Source organism: Solanum verrucosum, unplaced genomic scaffold, assembly GCF_900185275.1.
Source record: "Solanum verrucosum unplaced genomic scaffold, falcon-dt-bn FXZP01000144.1, whole genome shotgun sequence".
Lineage (NCBI taxonomy): Eukaryota > Viridiplantae > Streptophyta > Magnoliopsida > Solanales > Solanaceae > Solanum > Solanum verrucosum.
In genome coordinates, this window is record NW_026020773.1 from 1552948 (window position 1) to 1565785 (window position 12838).

The following is a 12838-nucleotide window of genomic DNA, read 5'->3' on the forward strand; positions in this document are numbered from 1 at the left end:
CTCGAAGTCGGACGAGATAGGGCTATCACAGAAGGGAAATAAACATCCTTCAATCACAAAGATCTAAGGTAACAGGCCCTATGCCATCAGCAAACCAGGGCGTAAGGTTGCATGACACACCACCCTTCCCAGACCCTACTTGTGAGATTGCACTGGGTACATTGTTGCATCAGGAAAACAGAAACAAATCAGGAAAAGAACTTACAAAGTCACAAGAGTGCAGACAATAATGTCATTACATAAGTAGCATTCACCTGCAGGAAACAAATAACAAAATCTGCAAAAATCCAAGACATAATTTTCAATTTTTGCAATCATACATGCTGCAAAGTTTTCTTAAAATACTAGAATACTGCAATCTTCCCCAAGTCTATAGAGAAGGAAAGGTTCACAGTTAAGTTCTATTTTGGTCATGGGCCAAGAAATTCAGAAGCCATTCATCTGGACTAGTTATCCGAAAAGATGACACCAACAGCTCAGCTGCTCTATTCAGGCACAGCAGCACACTCTCAATCTCAGAACCAGCAGCAACAGCTTAATCCACAACACAGCTCTCACCTGTAAAATTGTAATCAATAGTCAACAAAATAGTTATGATACGTTATGCCTCAAGCAACCGGATGACTGTTCATTAATCTACAAAAGGCCAGATGAGCAAGAGGACCTCGACAAACTCCCACTGCGACTCCGGCTGCGGCTCCTGCTAGGGCTTCTCCTGGAATTGCGTGGTTTGGGGCTTTTGCTCCTGCTCGGGCTCCTCCTGGAATTGCGTGGCTCTGGGCTTTTACTCATGCTCTTGCTTCTCCTGGAATCACGCAGTTTTGGGCTCTTGCTTGGACTCTTGCTTCTCCTGGAATCATGAGGTTTTGGGCTTTTACTCAAGCTCTGACTTCTCCTGGAGTCGCGAGGCTTTGGGCTTTTGCTTGCACGTTTTGGGCTTTTACTCACACGTTTGGGGCGCTGAGACCAATCCAGTCAAATATAAAATGCCAACAAACAAAGAGAGGATTCCAAGTAAAAAAGAGTGTAATCAAATATCTTAATACAAATGTAACAAGACAAAATAGTTCTACCACCAGATACAATATTTCCAAGCTTTCATTTTTATCTTAGAAAGAGTCATTTGACTTACAGATGGTACTGGGGATCTGGATCTTGATGGAGATCTGCAAAATGTCCAGAAACAACTCAATTTAATATCCAACCTTCCGCTTAACAACTTTCATCCGACTGCCTTGATGCCACTTCCACGTCGGAGTGGCCATAATCAAAGTAGATATGCAGAAACCCGTAACCATTTCACCATCCCAAAGAGAAAACAATGACAAGTATGAAGCCATGCAAGTTACCTAGTTAAGGAAGAGTTCTAGTCAATAATTTAAGTTTGTGTTGTTTAAAGACCAATTAACAGGAAGTGAAAGAACCAATTAGTGTCTCATTAGCTTGCCAGATGGCGATCCCAAATTCAAAGTGAAGTTTTAGTATGCCAGTCCAGCTTGACCATCAAAATCCATGATCTTCTTGTTCCCAATCTTAGCATCGATGGACATTTCATGATGCTCATTAGAGGAGAGACACCATAAAAGATTCCGAAGCTGCCATCTAGAAAACAGCATACCTCCACAACAAAATTTGTTGTAGGCAAGACCATATCCACTCAAGATCCTAATATGCATTCCAAGATCCTCGTATATATCCAACATCTAGAAAAACCAACAATGTGATTTCTCATATTTACAAAGGAAACAATAAATGATACCTTGACAACACAGAATATTTTCCCGACGTTTCCAAAATGCAAAAGTTGCAAGAAGCATAGGAACAACCAACTTCTAAATCCAACACCCAACAACTATTTTGTTTCTAATGGATTCTGAAATGCAGTATCAAGACATCTTTTTATAACTGAATGACCAGTTGACCACATATCTAATAGCAGAAGTTGCAATCACAGTTGGACACAGCATAATTAAAAGAAAAACAACAATCCTATGGACCGAGAGCAGATGTACAGGACTCTGCACTTATGATGTTCCCTAGCTTGTCTGGTTTATCAAATGGTTTGACATTGCTTAGGTTCAAAAAGATTTATCACCCTGAAGCAGACTGGGTTTTTTTGGATAGACACACCCTGAAGCAGAATGAAATTAACATTTGCCATCTCTATGCCACCCAAAAAAGATGTAGAATTGTACCTAACCATAATAAAAGGCCTCTTGAAACTACAATAGGAGCAGCATATTAGCTAATGACAGCTAACCAGTTACCCACTAAGCCATTGCACGTTGATCTAGAATCTTGACAAATTTCCAAAAGGTTCACTTACAATTTTGAAAGGACGATATTGATCCTAACTGAATGAGGGATTAGAAGCTTAACGTTCATACGCAATACACATGATCTGTTGCTCTATATATACGGGGAAAGAAGGCCGTTGTGGGGCCAAAACTTACCACATCTATCGTAAATAATGTACAACCAAAATAATGCTTCTCGAAAAATCAAGAAGGGGGAACAATTAAAATCATTTTGCAGATGAGATTTGCAATTAGAATTTGTCAAATTTACAAGCAACTTGTGTGAAAAATGCTAAATTGGTCACACTGCAAAACAACTTTTTGCTTCAAAGCCATCTCATGTCAACAACAATACAAAGTCTAGTCAAGATTAAGTGTTGGAAACAAAGTGCTCAGCTGGTTGCCCACTAAATGAATGAGGTGCAAGGTGCAACAGTTAATTCCCAGGTGGCTTTCACAACGAAAAGATTAAAATTATTCAAATAAACTGATAGATACAAGGACTTTTGACTCAAAAAAAGACAAGTACAAGGACTTGCATAAAAATATACATTAACCTTGTACTATATGCTACTTTTACATAACCTGCCCCAACAACAAAATGGATAGCATATGACCAGTAAGGAAGATTACCTTGACAAAGAGCGTCCTTTTAACCCAGAACGGGGCTGAGAAGAGACGGATCTAGAACGAGATCTTGTACGCTTTGACGATTTAGCTTTAGGAGATTTGCTGCTAGGAAAGAGAGCAGCAATGAGATACATAGTAGCATTCAAAGGTGAAGTAACAAACTATAAAACCTGCAAACTACATAATCCACACCTTCTGCTCCGGCTACGACTGTAACTGTGGCTACGGCTACCACTCTTTCCTCTCGAGTAAGAACGGCTGCGGCTGCGGCTTCTAGAATCATGTTCTTTCACCTACACAAGACAATGCAATATTTTTTGATGAAGCATAAGACAATGGTATAGGCTAACAAAAGAAAAGGCACTAAGCAGCCTATAATCATAGTATTTGAGTTATAAAAACATCAAACCCGAATTGTTGAACGGGAAAAAGCATTCCGAAACTCAGATTCATCAAGTTTTTTTATCTACATACAAGGAACATTATTTACACTTGTTAGTCGAGCATAAACATATTTCATATATCTTGAACAAAAATTGAGGATAATATACAGAATAAGAAAGAGGAGATAACTTACAGCATATTTCATGTCGTCATAGTTGGTATAATCCACAATCCCAGTGGTCCCTGAAGAGCAAAACTGATTGTTAGCGCACCATCCACCACAAAAGAATCACTTAAGGAGAGTAAATTCACAAGTCATAGCAAGATTAGGGTGCTTGACACAATGAAAATTGAGTAGAAGCACAAGAAATTATTTCAAAGATAAGGCAGCACCGCATTTGATTACTGAAATAAGAAAAATCTGAAGCACATTATTTCCACAGGTCCTTGAACTGCTCAGCTATACATTTGGGCCATTTTAGTCACAACTCACAACCACAACATTGAAATATCCAATAAATTTCAGCTGACCCTAGATTTTGAGTGGCAATCACCGTTTTGAATTCCATTTAAATAGGGTAAAATCAACTATTAAATTCCTATTTTAGAGTCAGAAACAATCTTTGCCATCTGTCTATTAACTGTCTTAATTATAAAGGCTCTAGTATATTCATCCTGACAAAATGATGACAATTTTCTATGTAAAACCTAATAACAAGCTAACTGAAACAATTAAAGGAAAGAAGGAAAAAGAGATCTTATTGCATGATCTGAAACAATTAAAGGAAAGAGGGAAAAAGAGATCTTATTGCATGATCTGGCACTAAGCTACCTTTTGGAGTTGAGTTAGGCCCAATTGTCCACTTCCTTAACATGGTATGGTATTAGAGCCAGACCCACTCCTATTCTTGGTGTATCCATTGTTAAGCCCACATATTAGATTAGCCTCTTTATTATCTGTCTTATTCAAGGTTGGTAACATGCAATAAGCCAGATAGCAGTACTATCTTGTTATGGAGGACGATTATCACCAAGGGGGAACATAATCCAGGCATTACATCCAGACACATATCAACATTTATTCAAAGAGTGAGGAATACACAGGTAAGCACAGGATGTTATTAAACATGGAAGATTAAAAAAATAAGCTCTCTTATTTCCTTCTATCTTCTCCTTTTCGTCCAACAGAGCTCCCACTTACCTGTCCAACAATGCCCCAAAAATAATTGATCTCCTCTTCTACACCACCTGGGTTGAAACATTACGGCCTTTCCTCAACCCTAAACCAAGGATTTCTTTTAGACTTCTCTCCTTTTTCTTTTTCAGCTCTATTTTACTTTTCCCTGCTATTTTTTTTACTTTATGCATTACCCCTACAATTTTTTAATTTACTTTTTCTTGATGTTATACTCTTTTAACTTTCTGTAATTCTTTCTTGTTTTATTATATTACTATGGCACCAAAAGAGAAAAATAGTTTTCTGACTAGAACAGATGGAACTATGTTTTGAATGATGATGTACAATGACAAACTTCAGCCAAAGGATATATAATATATCAAACCTGACCATTTTACCAGGATTAGTAATAGCACCCATAATCCCATCCAAACTGAGGGACTTATAGTATAAAGTATAAACTAAGCCAGAAGTCATCAACTATATAACTAATGCACGTTACTGCAGCATTCAGCAATTTTGTTCTCAACAATAGCCCAAAACTTTTTAATCATCATTCTCCGATATCATCTATTCACGGGCCATAGAACAAGATTTGGTTTTGATTGGGTCTGAAAAGATAATATTAGCTGTTATAAGGTGGGGAAAGACACTTGCAGACCCAATGATGAACCACAGTCACATTCAACACAAAAGATTTAAGAAAGGATTGTACTTTGAGAAAGCCCTTCTAATTGCATTATGAAAGATAGTCAGCTCAAGACAGTAAATTAAAGAGCCATCAAAACAATTGAGATTCAAGTTATCCACAGCAAATATATTTCTATTTTCAAAACAAAAGATCAAAAATCCTTCCTTCTCCCACCACTTCTCAAAGAAGAAAACCCAAAAGAAAGACAGAAAAGGAAAACAAAAAAAGGGTAGCTATAGAGACTTGACTCTTAATTTACCAATATAGGTCCTGATATAGGCAAGTTCCTTTGGCATAGTAAAAAACAAACCCTTATATAAACAAAACAAAAGGACAATTAAGAGGAGCATAAAACTAGTATCTGTTGCAAATCATCTTACCACTCCCCTCACGGAAAACTTGTGAGAAACAAACATCCCCAGCTCGACGCATATGATCCTACATAAGAAAGATAGAATACCAATATTCAGCGGCTAGAAGATAAATACCGGAAAAGGAAGATCACTTTTAGCCACGGTCCTTATAATTTACCACACACACACCACTCACCTTGAGATCCTGCCAGGATGCTGAATGGGGCAATCCGGTAACTAAAACTGAAAATAAATAAGTGAATTATATCAAGAAGACATGAAAAGCAATAAAGAAAATTAGGTGCACATTAATAACAAACGTACCGCGATACTCAGTACGTTTGGGTGCTCCAAATTTGTGATTATTCCGACCACCACCATTATGGCCACTATTATTGCCACTATTATAACGATCATTTGACGATGAGTTACCACGCCCACCATGTGCAAGTTCAACCTGCATATATGTAACAATTTCAATAGGCTTAAGCACCTCAAAAAAGAAAACTATTTTGCATTTAGGTGTCTTACATGTATTAGACATGTTAATTTGCCTTGAAAGACAAACTAATCTTGAAAATAAAACACACCTGAATAAAGTGGGATGGATACAGACAATTTATATAACTGATCCCAACTAATTTGGGACAAGCATTTAATAAAGAAGCATAATGGTTTAGTGAAATGCTAAGGTCAACGAAAATGCAATTAATACATGAATTGGAAACCCTGATTCAAAAATGCAAGTCAATCATACTTCTCAAAGTAAACAGAGGATACAGTTGATTCATGTGCGTGTATCCTATATGCTGTTAAGATTTTACTAACCCTCAAACGATGCCCATCAAAATCATAGCCATCGCGCCCACGAATAGCATCCTCAGCATCGCGTGCCTCTTCAAACTGTGTTTATTTCCAACAAAACAATGTCAAAATAGCTTAAAATTTGAGAAGGAAATATCCAAAGAAATTCATTTTAGCCAGTGCAGTCAAAACTCACCTCAACAAAAGCATAACCCGGGGGTCTTGGTGGAATTTTCAGATCAATATGTGCTATCGGGCCATACTACAATTACACGCCACACACATTTAAGTTTAGGAGTATAGTAAATGACATCCAACTAAAGGATGAAGCTAAGTGTAATACAAGTACCTTGTAGAACAGATCCTCCACTTCTCGCTCACGAATATCACCAGGAAGATTACCAACATAAATCGTCCTACTTGAACGACTCATTGTTCCTAAAAAAAATACAATTAAAACCCACATGAGAAACAAAAAATGGATAAAAGTCATATAGAACTTGAGTCACAAAAACACAACTTGAGCAATCAGATTGGTTCAGGCACATACATACGGTGTGTTCGGTATGAAGGAAACCAATTTCCAAAAAATGTTTACCAAATTTCTAATGTTCGGTTGGTCAAATTTATGGAAAACATTTTCTCTAGGAAATTAAGTTGTTTCAAAATGACAAAAATGACTTCCTTAATAGAAGTAGTGAAACAAGTTCAACAAATACAATTCCATGAGGATTGTGTTCTCCCCACCCTCCAACCAACCTCATCTTCACCTCACACCCTAGCCTTCATCCCCACCACCCCACCCCCAACTCCAAGAGTATTTGTCTAGATTACATACAAATACTTTTACTATAATATTTTTCGCTTGCCTACCGAACACAACTAAGTAAGGAACCCCGTTATTTTCCTAGAAAAAAATCATTTTCTTGCATACAGACCACATTAATAATGGGTACAAAATTACATACACAAACTATGTATATATACTTTATTACTATTTTTCTTTTATGTAGACTGCTTCTATGCTAGATCCGCCTCTAAACAACGTTTTAACTGAATTGAAATACATTTTTCGCTAGGTAAAATGAGCAAAAACGGAAGAAACTAAAATTAAAAAACAGATCTTGATAGCTATTTCGTTTAACAGATGCCAATTAAACGGACCTCCATGAACAAAGACCGAAGAAACGTACCTTTAAAAGAAGATTGATGAAGGATGAAAACACAGAGCACTTAGAGAAGAAGGAGAATTTCGTAGGTTAGGGTTTTAAAGAACAAAGGGTTGAGAATGCTATGAAGCTTATAAATATCTTCTTCTAGAACTTGTTGTCATCTATCCTATTGGGACACGTCCTTCCAAGAGTGTACTAATTTGGGTAAAATATATTATATTTGGGGTTTTTTTTTTCTCGCCAACTAGGTGCACCTCGATTAATTTTACGTGATATCTAACACGATATATATTGCCTCTCACCAGCAACATGTATTATAACATAACATATACTGATTTCATGGGATATGTATCACCTCTCACTAGGAAGTGAGATCCCATGGTGTTGGTAAATGAACGTGATGTTTTGTCTCACCTCAATTATTTTGTACTTTTTTTATGGTAAATGAACGTGAGATCCCATGGTGTTCAACTCACTTCATTGATCACTAGGTCACACCCTTGAATGTTATATTTCATGTATCACCAATTGTGTGACGCTTCTTTTATTGTTGGTGGTTCGAAATTTTACATTATTGAATTTGTTAACTTGTGTGAATAATGAGTTAAAATAACAAACATGTCAAGATCCAATCCAATCCAAATTTGTTTGGGTCATAATGGGTTGGCTATTGTGTAATAGTTATAGAACTGGTCAAGACCCAATACAGCTCAATTTTTACTAATTTTATTTGTTCTTTTACAATATTTTAATATTTAATAAAATTACTTCTTTCTTTATCGTGGTTATATATAAGGGAAAACTACACAAATTGAACCAATTAATGAAGGATTAATTGCAGAAATTCCACCTTTTAGTTTACTTATTACCATTATCCCCTATAAGTTTTACAAATCTCCAAAATCCCTCATTTTCACACATCAGATTAGTGTATCTCGCGCATCAGATTAATGTATCAGCGCATCAGATTAGTGTATCTCGCGCATCAGATTAGTGTATCATGTATAAAATGTACATCAGATTAGTGTATCATGTATAAAATGTAATGTATCTTACTTAACGATTAATGTATCTCGCGCATCAAAATAATGTATCATCGCTTATATTATTGTATCCGTTTGAGGGATTTCTGTAATTATAAACTTTTAAGGGATAGATTGTAATTTTGCCTTAAAAGTATGTGATTTCTGTAATTTGCCCATTAATGAAACTATTTACCCAAATTGGACCCAACACAAACTATTTACCCTTAATGGACTCATGACCCAAACTATTTACGCCATACTCCTTTGACGCATTAATATACAATTACTCTTGATACCATCATAGTATATATATACTCTTGTGGTATCAAGCAGTAACTAGTAGTGTTTTCAATGAAGTACTGTCTTTTCTTCTTTGATACCATCAGAGTATATATTTTCGATGGTATCAAAATCATCAATTTAGTTAGTTTTCACTGAATCGCTATCTTTTCCTCCTTGATACCATCAGAGTATATATACAATCTGGTGGTATCAAGTAGTCACTAGTAGTGTTTTCGATAAAAACCTATTTTTTCTTCTTTGTAACCACCATATATATATATATATATATATATATATATATATATATATGTAAACACTCTGCTTGTATTAAGTAGTAATTGAGTAGTGCTTCCAGTGAAAAACTATTGTTTCTTCTTTGATGTCACCATAGTATATACATACTCTGATGATATCAAGTATCAATTTAACTAATTTTCATTGAATCGCTACCTGTTCCTCCTTAATACCACCAGAGTGTATATAAACTCTAATGGTATCAAAGGAGTAACTAGTAGTGTTTTGCTAGGAATGAAACAGTCGTAGTAGACTGAACAAGAAGGGGAAGGATATATATATATATAAAGGAGTAATTGAGTAGTATTTTAAATGAAGCACTATTCTTTCTTCTTTGATATCACCATAGTATATACATACTCTGATGGTGTCAAGTATCAATTTAGCTAGTTCATTGAATCTTTGATACCATCAAAGTATATATAAACCCTAATGATATCAAAGGAGTAACTAGTAGTGTTATGCTAGGAATGAAACAGTCGTTGTAGATTGAACAAGAAGGGGAAGGATAGTATGAATTGAAACCCGAGATTAAATTAGTCTTAAATGGAGATTTTGGGTTGAAATTGGAATTGGGATTAGACAATGCATGAATTAAGGTCCATGGAATTTGAGTTGGGGGGTCTCCATAGATGATTCTTGAAACCCCTAAAAGATGATGATGATGAAGATCTGTGTTGGATTATAAAAATGGGTATAAAAGTAATGGGGTATGAGCTTGTAAATGGTTTCACTTTTTGGGGAACAAATATGATTTTCCATGGATATAACATATCAAATTTCTTTTTAAAAAGTGGGTCAATAACCCGCTCAAACTTTAATGAATTGGGCAGATTAGATTTAATTTTACCATCCCTAGCCCAATCCATATGGTTTATAGGTTTGGTCACTATTTATGAATGAGCTTAAAATGATTAGTTCAGTCCAAATCATGTGGTCTTGGAATTTAATAGGTTAGCCTGGATTGAGAAACTATTTTGATTTGCCTTAAAATGATTAATCCAATACAACGATGTGTGAGTCGCATGTTAGGTTGCATCGACCAACCATTTAAATTCATACGTGCATTTAGATTGTACTTATAACGAATACATTCTTCACCGAGAGGCTTAAGATGTGTGACATAATTTTATTTTATTTTTAAAAAACAAACGCAACAAATTAATCAAATATCATGCTTCAAAAGATACAGAGGTGTATACAAAAATACAAACAAAAAATCACAGGAGATTGTATTCATTCACACTTGTATTAATTCGCTCTAGTTTCACTGATATTCATTTATAGCTATTATTCATTTGTTACTAACTTGTATGAATTGTATGTGTTCTCTTAGGGTCTGTTTGGAAAGCCACTTGGTAATTGGAATTGGTGTAATTACTAGGGTAGTAGTTATCAGCCTAGTAATTACACTGTCTAGTAATTACACTGACCTGTTTGGTTGCCACAGTGTAATTACAGTATGTCCTGTTTGGATGTCATAATGTAATTACATATGTTCTGTTTGGATGCACAATTGCAATCATAAAATTATAATAAATTTTAAAAATAAAAATTAATTATTTAAAATTTATATTAGACAAATAAGAAACTTTATAAATGACATTAAATTAAATATTTAAGATATATATTATTTTTTGAAAATATATTAATTAATAAACATATTTTCTAACTAATATTATGAAAAAATAATTGATTTATATTTTTTCAAATTAATATATTTCAATTGTAAAAGTATGAAGTTTCTACGAACATCATGAAATGCATGTTTGATAAAAAGAATAATGTATAAATAAAATGTCATAAGTTATTAAATGTTTGACAAAAATATAATCTATCAAGTCTAATTAAAAAATGACGTGCAATGTAAATTCAATATTACTAAAACAAATGAAACTGAAAATATAACATAGGTTATAAATTCAAAACAAAAAATTTAACATAATACTCTTATAACAAATTTCAACATAGCAATAAATATGATTTATTTTTATTTTTTCTTAATAAAGAAAATGTAAGTCTATAACCTTACTTAACAATAAATTCTATTTTAATTTAAAAATTAGAATACTAATAAAATTATGCTATTGAGAAAATAAGCATGACATAAAGAAATAGATAGTATGAGAAAATTACATAGAATCACGTAAAAGTAAGGTTGAGAACAAGAAGAAAATGAAATATAATAATAAAAAATAAAAAATAAACTTTTACAAAGTTTTAGAATAATAAAAAATAAAAAAAGAACTTAAAATAATAGAAGTAAAAAAATTAAAACAAAAAAATTAAAATAGAAATAAAAAAAAGAAATTAAAAAGTAATCAGGTGGTAATTACACCATGTAATTACCAACAATTCACAGCTTGTGTTTGTGAATTGTAGAGTGTAATTACCACATGTCAATTACACCAATTACCTGTTGACCAAGTAATTACCTGTCCTTCCAAACATGACAAGACAGTGTAATTACACTAATTACATCAAATCGAATTACCAGAATGTCCTTCCAAACAGGCCCTTAATACTAATGTATCAATAAAATATATAGAATGCATTTATACATAAAAATAGATATATTTGTCTCATGATATATGATGAATTAAAACACAATGTTTTGATTTAGATCCACTTATGACTACATTTATTGATACAAGAATATAATTATATTTTTTTAACTCATGAATACAAATTGATTGTTGATACAGTTGCATTAGATAACTTCAACCTTGAATTTTCCAAATCACCAATTTTACCTCAAAATATACACTAAGAGATCTTAATTTCAAGAGATTAATTTTTTGTGATGTATCAAATCTTTTAGAACAACACTCATTTAAATCTAGTAACAATTTAAATGAATTTATGTAAGAACATTAAATTATTTTCCTATTATGGTTAAGCTTTAGATTATTTTTTTTGGATTTAAATAAATTGTATATATATATATTTTGATGAAGTAGTGTCACATGACACCACTTTACCCTTTGTAGATTCGCTTTTGATTACATTAATTGATACAAGAATATAATAATAATTTTTAACTCATGAATACAAATTGTTTGTTGATACAGTTGCGTTACATAACTTCAACCTTGGATTTTCCAAATCACCATTTTTACCTCAAAATCTGCACTAAGAAATCTTAATTTCAAGAGATTAATTTTTTGTGATATATCAAATCTTTTAAAACAACACTCATTTAAAACTAGTACTCCCTCCGTTTCACAAAGAATGACCTGGTTTGATTTGACACGGAGTTTAAGTAAATAAAGAAGACTTTTGAATCTTGTGATCCTAAATTAAAGTTATGTCAAATGTACAAAATTGCCCTTAATCTTGTGGTCTTAAACATGCCACGTGGAAAGCAAAAAGTAAAATGTTACCAAAAAAGGAAAGAGGTCATTCTTTTTGAAACTGACTAAAAAGGAAAGGAGGTCGTTCTTTGTGAAACGGAGGGAGTAGCAATTTTAATGATTTTTTGTAAGAACATTAAAATATTTTCCTTTTATGGTTAAGCTTTATGTTTATAAAGATTTTGATTTTGCTTCTTATAATTTTTTTTTAAAAAAGTTTAGGTATGTAAGTTATTTTTCAGCTAATTTTATCCATATTTGTTAACTTCAAATTGATTTTTTTCATTAATATAATTTCCTTTTATAATATTGTATTTCATTGATTTATTTCAGATTAACGTTAAATTTTTTTAAATTTTATTCAAGTCGATGTGTA

General features: G+C 33.4%; 1 protein-coding gene across 1 annotated transcript; it reads right to left on the reverse strand.

Moving 5' to 3' along the window:
• Nucleotides 1-188: 188 nt before the first annotated feature.
• Nucleotides 189-7657, reverse strand: LOC125812954 (serine/arginine-rich-splicing factor SR34-like). Its single transcript, XM_049492433.1, has 14 exons — nucleotides 7530-7657; nucleotides 6686-6774; nucleotides 6533-6598; nucleotides 6361-6435; nucleotides 5857-5989; nucleotides 5729-5775; nucleotides 5560-5617; nucleotides 3505-3554; nucleotides 3337-3393; nucleotides 3120-3220; nucleotides 2931-3029; nucleotides 1133-1166; nucleotides 665-960; nucleotides 189-558 (listed from the first exon to the last, which is right to left on the reverse strand). The coding sequence occupies exons 2-14, from the start codon at nucleotides 6767-6769 to the stop codon at nucleotides 555-557; spliced, it is 1104 nt and encodes a 367-aa protein (XP_049348390.1). The 5' UTR covers nucleotides 6770-6774; nucleotides 7530-7657; the 3' UTR covers nucleotides 189-554.
• Between the last annotated feature and the right edge of the window lie 5181 nt (nucleotides 7658-12838).